The sequence below is a fragment of the Herpailurus yagouaroundi genome, unplaced genomic scaffold, assembly GCF_014898765.1.
Source record: "Herpailurus yagouaroundi ecotype Mexico unplaced genomic scaffold, PumYag 196, whole genome shotgun sequence".
Lineage (NCBI taxonomy): Eukaryota > Metazoa > Chordata > Mammalia > Carnivora > Felidae > Herpailurus > Herpailurus yagouaroundi.
Genome location: NW_024412427.1, coordinates 10,828,164 through 10,844,460, shown reverse-complemented (window position 1 = coordinate 10,844,460; position 16,297 = coordinate 10,828,164). Strand labels below are relative to the sequence as shown.

General features: G+C 46.1%; 2 protein-coding genes across 5 annotated transcripts in view; one reads left to right on the top strand and one right to left on the bottom strand.

Moving 5' to 3' along the window:
* The window catches only part of ACSS2 (acyl-CoA synthetase short chain family member 2), a 51,005-nt gene extending 37,164 nt beyond the window's left edge, over positions 1 to 13,841 (top strand). The window contains exons 8-19 of one of the 2 annotated variants that reach the window (XM_040447252.1): positions 135 to 173; positions 5,179 to 5,316; positions 6,973 to 7,143; positions 7,453 to 7,586; positions 7,782 to 7,914; positions 7,996 to 8,052; positions 8,248 to 8,328; positions 9,709 to 9,817; positions 11,382 to 11,450; positions 11,787 to 11,963; positions 12,705 to 12,779; positions 12,918 to 13,841. In XM_040447252.1, the coding sequence (XP_040303186.1) occupies positions 135 to 173; positions 5,179 to 5,316; positions 6,973 to 7,143; positions 7,453 to 7,586; positions 7,782 to 7,914; positions 7,996 to 8,052; positions 8,248 to 8,328; positions 9,709 to 9,817; positions 11,382 to 11,450; positions 11,787 to 11,963; positions 12,705 to 12,779; positions 12,918 to 13,045 (1,311 nt within the window). In that variant the 3' untranslated portion in view covers positions 13,046 to 13,841. The remainder of the gene's footprint in view (positions 1 to 134; positions 174 to 5,178; positions 5,317 to 6,972; positions 7,144 to 7,452; positions 7,587 to 7,781; positions 7,915 to 7,995; positions 8,053 to 8,247; positions 8,329 to 9,708; positions 9,818 to 11,381; positions 11,451 to 11,786; positions 11,964 to 12,704; positions 12,780 to 12,917) is intronic. The other variant, XM_040447253.1, reaches the window with a different exon arrangement.
* A 409-nt stretch (positions 13,842 to 14,250) lies between these two features.
* Positions 14,251 to 16,297, bottom strand: part of GSS (glutathione synthetase) — a 27,643-nt gene continuing 25,596 nt past the window's right edge. For 2 of the 3 annotated variants that reach the window (XM_040447254.1, XM_040447256.1), the window contains 2 exons: positions 15,781 to 15,970; positions 14,251 to 14,799 (listed from right to left, as the gene is read on the bottom strand). In XM_040447254.1, coding sequence (XP_040303188.1) covers positions 14,676 to 14,799; positions 15,781 to 15,970 — 314 coding nt within the window. In that variant the 3' untranslated portion in view covers positions 14,251 to 14,675. Of the gene's footprint in view, positions 14,800 to 14,913; positions 15,209 to 15,780; positions 15,971 to 16,297 lie in introns of those variants that run through there. The other variant, XM_040447255.1, reaches the window with a different exon arrangement.

The following is a 16,297-nucleotide window of genomic DNA, read 5'->3' as shown; positions in this document are numbered from 1 at the left end:
AACAAGATCAGGAAAATATAGGTTGGGGAGCCTAAAGGAAAGGAGGCAGTAAAGGCTTGGAACACATTGACCCTTCCCTCCCACTTCCCTATACACAGACCCTGCTCACCACCCTTTCCATGGGCTCTTAACAGGGTAAGCTGAAAGAGAAACCCAAACGCATCTGGCCCCAGGTATCCACCTCTGCACTGCCTTGGGTACTGCTTCTCTGCGTGTTTGTCTGTGTTTCCATCTGCTCTTTGCCTGTTTTCCCCATGGAGGTGGCTGCCAGTCCTAACCCCTTTCTGTCTGCCCCCTGGGGTCCTTTGCCATCTAAGTCACTCTGAAGAGTCATGAAACAAAATGCCTGTTGCTACCTCTCTGAACTGGCATAAAGCATGAATCTCAGAAAGGTAGCAACAGGCATCCCATTTCACTCCTGTTGCTTAGGACCTCTGTGGGAGAGATAACCAAGTAACTTGTCAGAAAGTTTTTACTATATACTTAGCTGGGGCAGAGCCCTGGGAGATAGGAGGAGAACAAGTAGAGGAGGCACAGAACTTGACCTTAGGAATTCACCATCAAGTTGGGGATGAAAACCTCAGTTTTATATAGGATAACAGGGAAGAAAATTCCTAAATACCTTTATATAGTACTTTAGGATTTATAAACTGCACATAAACTCTCTGATATAATTAAGTGCTAGATTGACTAAAAATTACATTGTAGGCGATTCTGAGAAGGGAGATTCCTAAATGGGGGCTCAAAGCAGATTAGAATAGAGGGAAGACTAGACTTAGAGTCCAGAGACCAATTTAAAAAAAAAAAAATTTTTAATGTTTTTATTTATTTTTGAAGGAGAGAGAGAGACAGAGCATGAGCAGGGAAGGAGCAGAGAGAGAAGGAAACACAGAATTTGAAGCAGGCTCCAGTCTCTAAGCTGTCAGCAGAGCCCAATGCGGGGCTCGAACCCACAAACTGTGAGATCATGACCTGAGCTGAAGCCGGACGCTCAACCAACTGAGCCACCCAGGCGCCCCTAGAGACCAATTTTTTAAAAATAAAGTTTATTTATTTATTTTGAGAGAGAGTAAGAAAGTGCAAGTGGGGGAGGCGTAGAGAGAGAGGAAGAGGGAAGGAGAGAAATCCAAGCGTACTCCACACTGACAGTGTAGAGCCTGATGTGCGGCTTAAACCCATGAACCATCAGGTCATGACCTGAGCCGAAGTCCAATGCTTAACCGACTGAGCCACACAGGCGGCCCCAGAGACTGATTTTTAGCTGTATGACCTTGAATAAGTTGCTTCTCCTCTCTGGGTTTCAGTTCCCTTATCAATAATGGAGAGATGATAATACATGCTTGAAAGGAAACCACTTCCTCTATTAAAACAAAACATAAAATTCATTATTCCTCTGAATTTTACCTTCCTTATAGGGTCTCTTACTCTAAGTCTTCTATTATTAACCCCTTTGGCTAAGGGTAAATATAATCTTTTTTTCTCTGTTCTCATAGCATGGTGGAGACGGATCTGATTCCCAGGGTATATTACTTTCCTTTTAAAAGTCAGGCAGAGACCTAAGACATTTCTCTTGAAAGAGGGTAACAAACTCAGTGGTTAGAGTATAGACTCTGGAGCCACACTACTTGGGTTCAAATCCTAGTGCTGTCACTTGCTACTGTGGAAACTTGGACAAAGTACTTAAGCTCTCTTGCCTCGGTTTCCCCATCTATTGAATAATGATAATAATTGTTCCTACCTGATAGGGTTTTGTCAGTATATATAACGTTTTGACACATAGTAACTATAAATGTTAGTTTTTATTGCTTTTTTTTTTAATGTTTATTTATTTTTGAGAGAGAGAGTGTATGAACAGAGGAGGGGCAGAGAGAGAGGAAGACACAGAATCTGAAGCAGCCTCCAGGTTCTGAGCTGTCCACACAGAGCCCGACGTGGGGCTTGAACCCACAGACTGAGATCATAAACCTGAGCCAAAATCGGCCACTTAACCGGCTGGGCCACCCAGGCACCCCGTAGCTTTTATTGCTTTTAACTTAGCAGACAGCCTGGCATTTCTAAAAGGGAAACCAGAAAAGAAATAAGCTCCTATAATTCTTAATACCAGAGACCTTTAGGCCATAGGCTCTGAACTTTTGGTTCTTGGAAGTGAAAATAGTCAGTTACCCAAAACCAAAGACCATAAGAGTAGGCTTACGAAGTCCAGGTTTATTGGTCTGATAATGGCAGTCAAAGCTGCAGAAATCTCGGGAGAGCTCTATACCCCATCATCCTTAAGCATTTTTCAAGGGAGCACTTGGCACAATTTGGAGGTACTCTTCTCAATCATGTCACCTATGAGCTTCCTCACGTTCCTCTCTCATACCTGGCAGTTGCCTTCCCTGAGGCTATCCTGGTCCAAGGACAAAGGCCAACTCCATTCTTCAGAAAAATGAGATCTTTTCCTGGTTCAAAGCTCTGGGCCCTCATAGGCACACACCCAATTCACAACCAACGAGTTTGCACCACTAATTGAGCTCACCCTGCTTCCTGGTGCTGTTTATCGGTTCCACACCTGGAATACTGGCCCTTTTCACCCACATACCCACAAAGGAAACCATTTTGCAAGATTACAAGAATCTCCTCATTGCCACAGTGTAACTCTGCTTTGCCCTTACATGTACCTAGTGCCTTTTCTATGACAATTCAAACCAGTACTGTAGACAAGTACCATTTGCCCAAAGCAATACTGACACTCTTCTGCTTAAATACATTAATGCCCTCATCTCAAGTAGATCATTTGGCAGAAACAAAGTGCCCATGTGATAATGTATGTGTAGGCCCCTGTGGCTATTCCATTAGAAAATAAGGTGTGTTTTAGTGTTTTCTAGCTTGTGGGCAGTGTCTTTCTCTTCTTTCTTTTTCTTCTTCTTCTCCTTCTTCTTCTCCTTCTTCTCCTTCTCCTTCTTCTTCTTCTCCTTCTTCTTCTTCTTTTTAATGGTGCCTTATTCAGTCTGGGCTTGTCATTCTTGTGATGTTTATGTGCCAGAAACTTCAAATTCTCTAAAGTAAGGGGCAGATTGAGATGAGTGGCTGGAGAATCATTTTATAATTTATCAAGGTATGTGTTTAATACTTGGGGTTTTTAAACCAAATATGTACACAGTAAATTAGCATATAGCTATACATTGGGAATAGGGAGTAGGGTGTTTCTCTTACATGATCATGTCTACCTGCAAGCCAGGGCCATTGAACATACAAGAAGCTAATTAATATGAAAGGACTTTGTGATAGCTAAAGCAAACCCAAAACAGTTCCCATTATCACACCCTTAAATTTATGTCCTAGAGGAGTTCAGTGGAACTGAACTAACTTCTATCCTTCCTGACATTCATCAGTCTTTCCCACTCCAAAGGACAATTCAAGGTTTGATGTTTACCAGATAATGCCTTTTTCTTTTGATGTTCCCCAAATCCTGTGAGACCGTTAGGGAAAGAAGAATTATCCTCATTTTATTTATTTAAAAAAATTTTTTTTAAATGTTTATTTTTGAGAGAGAGCCGGCAAGGGGCAGAGAGAGAAGAGGACACAGAATCCGAAACAGGCTCCAGGCTCTGAGCTGTCATGTCAGCACAGAGCCCAATGCGGTGCTTGAACCCACAAACCATGAGATCATGACCTGAGCTGAAGTTGGATGCTTAACCGACTAAGCCACCCGGGTGCCCAGAACTGTCCTAATTTTAAAATGAACCGACTTGGGGCGCCTGGGTGGCGCAGTCGGTTAAGCGTCCGACTTCAGCCAGGTCACGATCTCGCGGTCCGTGAGTTCGAGCCCCGCGTCAGGCTCTGGGCTGATGGCTCCGAGCCTGGAGCCTGTTTCTGATTCTGTGTCTCCCTCTCTCTCTGCCCCTCCCCCATTCATGCTCTGTCTCTCTCTGTCCCAAAAATAAATAAAAAACATTGAAAAAAAAAATTTTTTTTAAAAATAAATAAATAAAATGAACCGACTTTAGGTAAAGTGACTTGCCCAAGGTCGTATGTAGTTAGGAAGTGGCAGAACCAGGATTGAGATCCAGTGTAATATTTGGACAAGTTCAGGGAATCTCAACTTCCCTTAGCACAGGGTAGACTCAGAAAGGTGGCTGTTTAGAGAGCTGATATAACTAGGAAAGTAAAATAGTTTCAAGGAGAGGCTAGAAAAATTTCAGGATAACAGATTCAGAAGTAGTTATCAAAGACACTGCAGTAGAGGGGGACACCCCTCTCCTGGGAGAAGTCCATGTTGGTCCTTTTCCACCAATGTAAAGCAGGTTTTGTGCTGAATGGAACCTCAAACAAATATGTCTGTGGGAAACCCATTGGTACCAGTGGTGTAAAGGCAGGGGTGGAGCTAGGGTACAAACCTGCAGATGTGGATAAGGTCTAGACATTCAGGAAAAGGCGCTTGGACCAAAAGCTGTTGACTTTTTTCAATACTAACAGGGCCAGGTGCCCGCTTCACCTGCAGGCTCTGACTAATTTTGCATTTCTGAATTGGGTGGTGTCTGCATCCCTGCTGATAAGCCACTAGTCCCATAAGTACATATGTTTGTATGTAGGCCTGTGTGTGTATATTCATTCATCCAAAAAAAAAAAAAAAATGTAGAGTATGTATTGAGTGCCAGGCATTTTGCTCACTGTTGGGGAGAAAGAAAGGAAGAAACAAAGAAACAAAGAAGAAGTCAAACATGCCACTGCACTCATAGAGTTCACTATTTGGTTGGGAAGACAGTAATCAAGCAAATAACTAAATAAAATAACTGGAAATATGTACTGTATAGGAAGGAAACATGGTGTTGTGATCAAGAAAAATAACAAGGGTGAGGATGGGGTTGGGAATCTACCAGATACTGTTTAGGGAAAACCCTTCCATGAAGGTGACATTTAAGCTACGAACTGAAGGATGAGAAGGGACCAACCAAGGTGCCCTCCTCAACCTGCTACCACATAAGAGGAGTTCTGGAGTAGGGTGTTAGGAGTACCCAAGAAGCCTGCTGTTCTGCTCCTGTTCTCTGTTGCATTCCACCCTCACAGTTCCCTCCCTCCCAGCACCCCCACCTGGGGTTACTACCCCAATCCCAGGTGCCAGGTAGGTGGGTCTCTACTCCTATCTTGAGCTGTTACAGTTCTTCCCTGCCCATTCCTGTCTTCCTACCCCTGCAGATCCCCTGGAACCAAGGGATTGACTTGTGGTGGCATGAACTCATGCAAGAGGCAGAGGATGAGTGTGAGCCTGAGTGGTGTGATGCTGAGGACCCACTCTTCATCCTGTACACCAGTGGCTCCACAGGCAAACCCAAGGCAAGTATGTGCATGTGTGCATGCGTGCGTACGTGTGTGTGTGTGTGTGTGTGTACTGTGTAGTGGTGAGAAATGAGTTTCTGAGGAAGAATGATGATACAGATTTTACTCTCTAATCCTGAGTTTGGGAACTGTCACATTACCTTTTCTAAATCAAATTAAGACATAAATCCTCGGGGAGACTGGGTGCTGCAGTCAGTTGAGCATCTAAATTTTTTTTAAAAAATTTTAATGCTTTATTTATTTTTGAGAGAGAGACAGAGTGTGAGCAGGGAAGGGGCCACGAGAGAGGGAGACACAGACTCTGAAGATGGCTCCAGGTTCTGAGCTGCCCACACAGAGTCTGATGTAGGGATTGAATCATGAACCGCGAGAGCACGACCTGAGCCAAGTCTGGCGCTTAACCAACTGAGCCACCCAGGCGCCTGAAGCATCCAACTCTTGATTTTGCCTCAGGTCATGATCCTGGGGTCGTGGGATTGAGCCCTATATCAGACTCTGTGCTGAACATGAGACTACTTAAGATTCTCTCTCTCTTTCTCTCCCTCTGCCCCTCTCCCCTACTTGCATTCTCTCTATTTAAAAAAAAAAAATTTTGAAAAAGACATAAATCCTCAATCATTAAATGTTGACGCCCAGGGTGAGATAGTTTAGGTGGGGGCTTTCATGAGTGCCCAGAAAAGGAGAAAAGGATCAGTTCATGTATCTGACTGTTCCTTGTCTGTGCCCTGTAGTTTGATTGAAGGAGAGCTGTGCTGTGAACTCAAGGCCAATGGAGATTGGCCACAGGGATTCTTTTTTTTTTTTTTTCAACGTTTATTTATTTTTGGGACAGAGAGAGACAGAGCATGAATGGGCGAGGGGCAGAGAGAGAGGGAGACACAGAATCGGAAACAGGCTCCAGGCTCTGAGCCATCAGCCCAGAGCCCGACGCGGGGCTCGAACTCACGGACCGTGAGATCGTGACCTGGTTGAAGTCGGATGCTTAACCGACTGCACCACCCAGGCGCCCCTGGCCACAGGGATTCTTACTGGACTCCTAGACTATGTCTCTTAGAGTTCAGTTCCTTCCACAAGTCACACTGTTAACATCTAGTCCTTCCCAGGGCACAGTGTGTGAGCCAGAAACAAAACTGATTTTTCCATCAACTTAAAAGATTTATCATCCTACCTTCCACTCACCTCATCCCTAAATTCTTCTCTCTGTATGCTTGAATATCTCTTAGTGGGGCTTTAGAAGCACAGTTTTGGCTTCTTTTTCCTAGGGATGGGGTACTGGTAGAGTAGGCAAAGAAGATTATCTTCTTTTCCCACTCTCACTCTGTCAATGTGTAATTGACTGTGTGTGCATAAATATAAAACAGAGACACTGTTAGATGTGAGTGTTCTAGAAGTGCTCATGTGTGTGAAAGTGGTGGCTCAGAAATACCATTTTAGGGTATGGATATGAATGACAGACTGACTATGCATGTGTATGGGTGTGAGATGGGAACATGGAGAAAAAGGGATAGAAGAGAGATGGATGCTATGAAAGGGGTGCTGGCAGGGCTAGAATCCCTGAGGAGGATCTTCCTCTAGCTCTGTCCAGCCTATGTATGTTTGGTGGTCTGTGGGGGTGAGCCCAAGGCCCCAACCTGAGGCCTATTCTTCCTCCAGGGTGTAGTACACACTGTTGGGGGCTACATGCTCTATGTGGCCACAACCTTCAAGTATGTGTTTGACTTCCACGCAGAGGATGTGTTCTGGTGCACAGCAGACATCGGCTGGATCACTGGCCATTCCTACGTCACCTATGGGCCATTGGCCAATGGTGCCACCAGTGTTTTGGTGAGAAGGGAGCTGGGACTCAAGAATACTTGACTTACTTAGGGGATGGACAAGATGATCATAGATGACAATCTCCCAAGGCCACTTGGTTTATGGACAGGTGTACTTACACAATGACCTGTTTCCTGGAGAAAGGGGAGTTCTGAGGGGGTTATATATACTGACTGGGAAGTTCTCTTGGTTTATCTGGTAAGGGAGTGAAGACATGGGTTTGTTAGAAGGGGCAAAATACTGAGCCTGAGGGTATGGTAGGGGAACTGAGGGACTGTTGGGAAGGGACTGGGAATGACCAGCCTTCACTGGGGTTAGTTTGAGGGGATTCCCACATACCCGGATGTGAGTCGCCTGTGGAGCATCGTGGATAAGTACAAGGTGACCAAGTTCTATACAGCACCGACGGCCATCCGCCTGCTCATGAAGTTTGGAGATGAGCCTGTCACCAGGTGAGACCCCCCCTTCCTGGCTGCTGCCCCATGAGTGTTCCTCAGAGCTAGGTGCTGACCTTTGTGTAGTCTTTTCCATTCCATTGTTCCAACTCCTTGGCCTAGAATAGGGGAGGGGGCAGAAGAGCCTAGGCATGTTTTCCTGGTTCCCAATGGTACTCAGAGCCTTCGTCTTTCTCCACTCCCCTGCCCAAGGCATAGCCGGGCATCCTTACAGGTGCTAGGCACAGTGGGTGAACCCATTAACCCTGAGGCCTGGCTGTGGTACCACCGGGTGGTCGGTGCCCAGCGCTGTTCCATCGTGGACACCTTCTGGCAGACAGAGACAGTGAGTAAAGGATTCAGAAGGCTGGGGCTCAGGGACAGTGTGGGAAAACTGACTCAAACTCCTGATGTCTGACTTCCACAGGGTGGCCATATGCTGACCCCCCTCCCTGGTGCCACACCAATGAAGCCTGGTTCTGCTGTGAGTGTGGCTCCCTTGCCTAGTCCTAGGCTAAGCAGGAATAGAATCTCGGGACATTTGGCCTAGGCAGAGGGTGGGGAACTAGATTGATATGTGTGAGGAATCTGGGGCTCTGGGGATCCTTGGGAGAGGTAGAGAATTGAGTCAGAGTTGCCACATTCCTGTTCTTGAGTCCTGTCTCCTGCTTGCTTCTAGACCTTCCCGTTCTTTGGTGTAGCTCCTGCAATCTTGAATGAGTCTGGGGAAGAGTTGGAAGGTGAAGCTGAAGGTTACCTGGTAAGGCCCTAACCCTTGGATGTCTTTTAGGAGTTGGGGGGAAAGAGTACTGCAACGAATGTTGTACTTTGCTTCAGAGTTTAGAACCTAATCTCTGTTGGTGGGTGCTTGTGGGTAAAGCTCCATGATTGAGAGTTTATCCTCTGCAGAGAGACCCTGGAGGAAATCCTTCTGGATACTTTGCCTGCCTCTCTGCCTTTTGGCCCACTTTGGCTCTTAAGGCTTCTGCTCAAAGATTCCTGATGATGCCTTTTTGGGTCCAGAAAACTTAGGCCCAACTCTTCCTTTGACAAATATTCTAGTGTGAAAGGAGTCTTTAAAACATAGTGGAAAATCATATAGGCTCCAGAGTCAACCTGCTTGGGTTCAAATCCTGGCTCTGCCCCTTCTGGGACCTCAGATAGGTGGCCTAGTACCTCTGAACCTTAAATTTCCTCATCTGTAATATAGGGTTATATAGTACCTTTGTCTCCTAAAGTTGCTGGATTGGTTAGATAACCCATGTGAAGGATTTAGCACAGAATCTAAGTTAGTGTTTAACAAATGTTAGATGTTGTGATTTTTGTATTAGTACTTGTAGGAAGATAACCTACCCCGCCCCCCTTCCATCCTACTTTATTAAGAGCAAGTTAGTTACAAGGGCAGGACATAAATCCAGACCTTTTGACTCTTAGCCTGGAAATTTCATGTATCTCATCAGTCTACTGCCACAGGATATTATTAATTGGGGCAATAATTATTTATTCATTTTTATGTGACTATCTTCACTTATATCAAACTGGACCTGATTTCCTGAGGAGACTCAAATTTACTAAATGCTTATCACTAATAGAACATTGTACTAGACAGGGGTGCCTGGATGGCTCAGTCGGTTAAGTCCAACTTCAGCTCAGGTCATGATCTCACAGTTTGTGAGTTCAAGCCCTGCATCGGGCTCTGTGCTGGCAGCTCGGAGCCTGGAGCCTGCTTTGGAATTTGACTCCCTCTTTGTCTGCCCCTCTCCTGCTCACACTATGTCTCTCAAAAAATAAAAATGTTAAAAAAAATTTTTTTTAATAAAAAAAACATCGTACTAGACAGCTTCCACATATCATTAATTCAATCCTCCCAACAACTTTGGGAGGTTGAGATTATTTTCTCTGATTTACAGAAGAGGATCCTGAAGCTTAGAGAGGTAAAGTTACTAACCTGAGGTCACACAGTTAGTAAATGGTAGATCTGGGATTCTAAACCTGGATTGTCTATCTCTGAAGCCTGTACTTTGTTCTACTTCTCAGAAAGGGCATTCAAGCCATTTCTTCTCAGGTTTGGCAAGACTGTGATTGTCTTCCAGTGAGGCAGTGTAGCAGATGTGACCACTGTGCCTTTCTCACTCCCTAGGTGTTCAAGCAGCCCTGGCCAGGAATCATGCGCACAGTCTATGGGAACCATGAACGCTTTGAGGCCACCTACTTTAAGAAGTTCCCTGGGTACTATGTGACAGGAGATGGTGAGCCTTAGCTATCCCTTTCCCACACCTCCCACCAAGACATGTATCTTCCCCTTCCTTTTTCAGGAAGAGTTGGTTAGGGGTGAAGAGTAACAGAGAGAGGAACGTATTCTATGTGTCAGTGCCTAATATCCAGGCAGAGCTATACAGAAGACTGTAACAGCAGGTATGAGTGTTGTATGGAAAGTCTCAGCATGGAACCATCTGATTTGATATATGAGGAAAGAGGTTCTTGTTTCCATTGTTCCTGTGCTAAAAGAGATGGGGCATGCAGCAGTATGTATTACTATGTCATGTGCATCCTCATGTCTAGAGCCTGTGTTTGGCCATGACTCTATCCACCAATCCATTCATCCATAACGATTTATTACCTACTATGTCTAGGCACTGATCTAAGCACAGGGGATATTACCATGAATAAGGTAGACAAGGCCTCTGTTCACACAGGGCTTATATTCTAGCAAAGGGAGATAGACAATAAATACAGCAAACAAGTAGATAAGCTTATCTTAGTGACAAGTGCTATGAAGAAAAATAAACAGTGTTACAGGATAAAGGATGTCTGCAGGAATGACCACCATACATGGGCTGGTGAGAGAAGGCTTCGTGGAAGTGATATTTGACCAGAGACCTGTAGAGTGAGAAGGCAGCCAGGCATGGGAAAATTTTGGAGTAAGAGTGAGTGTTCTGTGCAGAGACATAAGCTTGAAATGTCTGAGGAGCAGACCAAAACCTGTGTGGCTGAAGTATAGTGAGCAAAGGGAAGGGAAGAATATTACATGAAGTTGGAGAGGTAGATAATGTAGGACCTTGTGGGTCATGGTGAAGACTTTGGATTTTATCCAAAATCCAAATGTGTACAATGGGGGGGACCTTTATGGGTTGTTAAGCAGACAAGTGACAAGAACTGGTTTATTGTTTAGAAAATAACTGATTTATGGAGAACAGACTTTAGATGAGTATATTAGTTATCTGTTGCCATGGAACAAATTACCTCCAAACTTGGCGGCTTAAAATGACAGATATCTCACAATTTCTGATGATCAGGAATTTGTTAGTGGCTTTGTCAGAAATTCTCATTGAGAGTCTCTCATGGGTTGCAGTGAAGCTGTTGGTTGGGGCTGCAGTCATTTGAAGGTTTAATTGAGCCTGGAGGACCTATTGCCAAGCTCACTCATGTGGCTGTTGGCAGCAGCCCTCAGTTCCTCACCTCTCCACAGGGCTACTGATGACATGGCAGCTGACTTCCCCCAGAGCATATAATCTGAGAAAATGCCACCAACATAGAAGCCACGGCATCTTCTATAATCTAATGTCAGAAACGACATCCCATTACTTCTGCCAAATTCTGTTGATCGTGCAGACTAACCCAAGTACAATGAGGAAGAGGACTACACAGAAGTCTGAATATCATCAGAAAGTGGAAATACAGTGGCTGGCTACCATGGTATAGAAGCAGGAAGATTGTTAGGAGACTACTGCAGTGGGTGTAGCAGTTTGATAATATGGATCGTGTACCCTACTGTGAGGTATTTATCATGTTGTGTATTTCTTCTCTTTCCAGGCTGCCGACGGGACCAGGATGGCTATTATTGGATCACTGGAAGGATTGATGACATGCTGAATGTATCTGGTGAGGGCCAGGGACTGTTTTCCCTTCTCATTAGCACTACTTCCCCAGCAAGTCCCAGCCAAAGCCTTCCAAGAGAACCAGGATGTCCTTGGCCAAACCATACTTACAGTGCAGCATTCAGTTTTGGGTAGAGGTTTGGAGGAAGAGTTATAAACACTGGAGTGTGCTTAGAGGAGGGGAACCAGGATGGTGGGACAACCAGAGCAGATCATGTGAGGAATGAATGAAGGGGCTTCCCCATTTGACCAGACCAGGACAGCCCTCTAGGCACAGATGGAACAGGGGCTGGGGTAGAGCATGGGATCTCTCTCATGGCACTTTCTTTCCCTTGACAAGGACATCTGCTGAGCACAGCAGAGGTGGAGTCAGCACTTGTGGAACATGAGGCTATTGCAGAGGCAGCTGTGGTCGGCCATCCTCATCCTGTGAAGGGCGAATGCCTCTACTGCTTTGTCACCCTGTGTGATGGCTACACCTTCAGCCCCACCCTCATCGAGGAACTCAAGAAGCAGAGTGAGAAGCCTCCCTAAGCAGGGACTGTAGGGACTGTCCTGATGGCCAAGTTACCACAGCAAATTGTTGGGAAGAGGCTAGAGCAAGCTGCCCCCCAAACTATAAACCAGATCCTAGGGGGCCTTCGGGGCTGATTGCCACCTTCCCATTCAGTCTCCTCTAGTCTCTCCACTAGGATAATAATGGCTGACATTTATAGAATTCTCTTTGCCACCACTGGGCTAAGTGCTTTAAATGCATTAATCCATTTTATACCTATAATCACCACTGTGAAATAGATCCTATTGTTACCTCATCCTAAAGATGAAGAAATTGGAGCTCAGAGAAGTTAAATCACTTGCCCAAGGCCACACTGCTAATAAAGTGGGATTTAAACTCTAGAAGGTGGATTCTTAGAGTTGGAGTTCCATGAAGGAAGACTGATACGAAATGAGATAAAAGTGTGTTGAAAAGAGAGAAAGACCAGGGTGCCTGGGTGGCTTAGCCGGTTAAGTGTGTGACTCTTGATCTCAGCTTAGGTCTTGATCTCAAGGTTGTGAGTTCAGGCCCCATGTTGGTTGGGCCCTGCACTGGGCTCCACACTGGGCATGGAGCCTACTTAAAAAGAGAGAGAAAGGCAGTGACTCTAAGAATGATTCTGTGGGCAGAGCCTTGAAGAGAAAATAGGTGGGGAACAAAGCCATGGTTTTGGGAGCCTGGCTAATGATACTGAAGAAATGCTTAATGATTTGTTGGTTACAGTTAGAGAAAAAATTGGCCCCATTGCCACACCGGATTATATCCAGAATGCACCTGGCTTGCCTAAAACCCGCTCAGGTATGTTCAAAGGCCTCAAGTGATTGGGTTTGGGATTGGCCAAGGCCTAGTGGCAGAATGTGTGGATGGAAGCCATTTTGGCAGGGCTGGAGTGGGTCAGTGCTATCACCACATAACCAGAAGGCTGTGGTCCCCTAGGGAAAATTATGAGGCGGGTGCTTCGGAAGATTGCTCAGAATGACCACGACCTGGGGGACACGTCTACTGTGGCTGACCCAACTGTCATCTGCCAGCTCTTCAACCACCGCTGCCTGACCATCCAGTAAACAAGACCCTGCCCTTCACCCAGGCTTGCCCCTGCTTGGCTTTGCAGTTTTCCCATCCTCCCTGCCCCCATCCAGGAGTGCTGAGGGCCAGTGCAGACCCATACCACCTCTCTTGACCAGCTGTCTGGGACTGAGGACCAGCTTTGCCCCTGTGTGGAGGCAACTTCCTGTGGTTGCCAGATAGATAGGACATGGCCCAGGTTAGCATCAGCTTGCTGAGCCCCTAGACTTTAAGAGCCCTTGGAGCCCAGAACAGGACCTGAAGATTATGTCCCTTACTCAAGTTAAGAATGTAGAGGGCAAGTGAGGGCCTAGACTGAAGCAGGTAAGCAGCTCTGTAATCCTGTCAGCTCTCTCAGGAAGCACCACTACTTATCTTGGGTATGCATTTTCCCTTAGAAATGCCTGTTTGTGAGTCCCAGAACAATTGATTATTATTTTTTTAAATACTTTGCTGGTTCTGTTCTGGATCTGAATTCCCTTTTGTGCCAGATGGCAGTGCTTTTCTGCCCATTTGCTTCAGGGGCTGTGCAGGCAGGCTCAGTTTCCAGAGGGTTTTCAGATTATCTGCTGCTTTGCTGGAGTAAATGTGTTTTGTTCTTAGGGCCAGAAGAGCTTATCTTCCTTGTCCTCTGTTCCCATCCTTCCATGAACAGTCCTTCCCATAAGAGACACTCTCAGATGAAATTCTTCTTGCTTCAGTCATTCTCAGGCCCTATGGTTATAGGAATAAAGTCTGTGACCTTAAGAAGGCAGTGACTTGTTTTCTTAGGTGTCTTACAGACTGTGTACTTGCTAGCTGTTCTGATTTGTGTGGGGGATGGGAAAGGGAGTGGTTTTCTTCAGGCATACCCCAATATCCTATTTCTAGAACTTTTGGTTTGGGCAGATCTAGGCAGGGCTTCATTTATAGGCCCTTTGGCAAGCTCCTGAATTAAGCAGGAAAGCAACTAAAGCCAGTTCACACCTGTGATGTCCCATCATGGCTGCATTATTTCCTGAGCTCCTGCCAAGGGACCCTCTTCTCCATATGATCCTACGGGAGCATTACTGAGTGACTAAGGATTGGAACTTCAAGGTTCTATCCTAGGGTCTGGGGCTAGGGAGACTGATTATAGCCAAGTCATTTCCCCTGTTCTAATCCACTTTAAGTGTGCTGACCCAGATTATAGCTCCTCCCCCTCTCAAATGTATAAACCAAGGAATCACGGAATCAACAACATAGTTTTATTTAAGGCAGAGGCAGGGAAAGGCTGTGCCCCTTCACTGCCCCTCTCCTACCTCTCAGTCCTATCCTAGGTCAGACACTGGAACCTGCTGAAAAGGCTGATGAGGAGCTGACAGGCGGTTGACAGGGTTATGGACCCTTACCTCAAATCAGCTTCCTTTCAGCTATACCCACACTCTGAGGATTTAGGGGCCTGTAGATCTCACCTAAGGGAAACAGCTTTTCTGGTCCTCAGATGGGAGAGCTGGAGAAAGGACCCAGCATTCACCCTTCCCTGAACAGAAGAGACCAGCCTTCCCAAGGTGCAGGGAGGGAAGACCCTCAGAGGGGCTAGGTGAGGAATGACAAGTATGAGGGATAGAAGGTCTCTTGAGCAAAATCTGGGCAGGCTTGGCTGTGCCCTCACACAGGGTACGGGTTGTCCAGGACTGCCACTCCTGCTGCCACTCCACCATCTGCATGCTCAATGGCTTTGGTTCGAAGCAGGTGTCCCACATGCTTGTTCATCACAAGTGTCTTTCCCTGCCTATAGAAAGGGGGACAGAAGACACACCACTCCATTACCAAGACTCAGCCCCCACAGCCAAATCCTTCCCTGGTCCCACGTGAGCAGTATATGAGTGACTGACTACACCCAAGAAAGTGCTAGGATTTTATAATCAGATCTGGGTTTGCATTATTTTGGGGAAATTATTAGCTCTGTGTCTTTGAGCAAGTTACTCAGCCTTTCTCAATATCAATTTCCTCAATTTAAAATAGAGATAATACCTCTCACTTTGCAAGATGGTCACGAGGATTAAATAAAGCAGGAAAAGCACTTAGCATGATGCCAGGCTCACATTTCATGTTCTGTAGCTGTAAGTTTCCTTCTCTCCCTCTCTGTCAAGATGGCTATGGTGGTAGTTGGGTTTGGGGGAACATGGCAGGCAGAGATGCTGTTAAGTGGTTAGAGGGAAGGCTCAGGTCAGGAGCATGGTAGGATCTGATATTCCTACTTGCTTGATCTTAGATTGCATATTTTGCAGGAAGCGGTTTAAGGGACCAGGAACTATTCCTTAAAAATTCCCAAGTGGTCTTCTCTTCCTGTTTCTTTAGTGCTCACATCCAAACCAGGGGCCACTCAGTCTTTCAGAGCCAACTGATTATCCTCTAGCTGGCCCATCCCACCTTTCTCCAGAACCCCTGGTGGCCTGGAAACTGGACCCAAATTCTCTTCTTCCCTGGGGTCTCCTTATAATCTAGGGTTACTTTCTCATCCTTCTTGATACTACTTGGAACTTCCTTTATAGCTGCAAAGCACTTGTCATCTGGGCTTCATTTGATAGCCCTGTGGGTGGGCAGGTTTTGGGTCCTTGGCCTCATTTACTAGATAAGGAAACAGGTAACATGGCTAGGGACTCGCAGAGCTGGGACTGAAGCCCAGGATTTTTGCTCCCTGTCCAGTTCTCCTCCCCAGGCTCACTTGGCTGACTGTCTGGCAAGGAGGAGACCCTCTTGACTGGCTCACCTGACATAGACTCCAAAGATGCCCAGCTCTGAGATGCACTGGACCACTCGGACAGGGCTGCCAGGCCGTAGCAGACAATTTCCAAAAGGCTCAGGTTCTATCTTCTCCATGAGGATGTAGGACGCCCTCTCCTCGCTGTCTTTCAGGTGCTCCAGGGCCTGCACCATCTCCTCCCCATATAGGTTATTACCTGCAATAACACTGGCCAGTCACCCTCGACCCTCTGCCTACCTTCTCCACTCTGTGCCCCCATTTCTGTGGTCAAGGCAGCAGCCTCAGTTTCTAACACCAGCTCAGTGAAGCCAGGGCAGGCCTGGCTCCCAAGAAGGGAATGTCACTTTAATAGGAGAGCCCTTTCTCACATAAGCAAACACACCTCACCACAGCATCCTGCCTTGGTTCTCCTACTTGTCTATGGTTTTCCTTCTCAGCCTCCCTAACTGGTTCCTGCTCCTCTTCAATGTTGGAATTACCAAGGAATCCACCTGCCACCCTGTTCTCTCCTCCATGAACACAC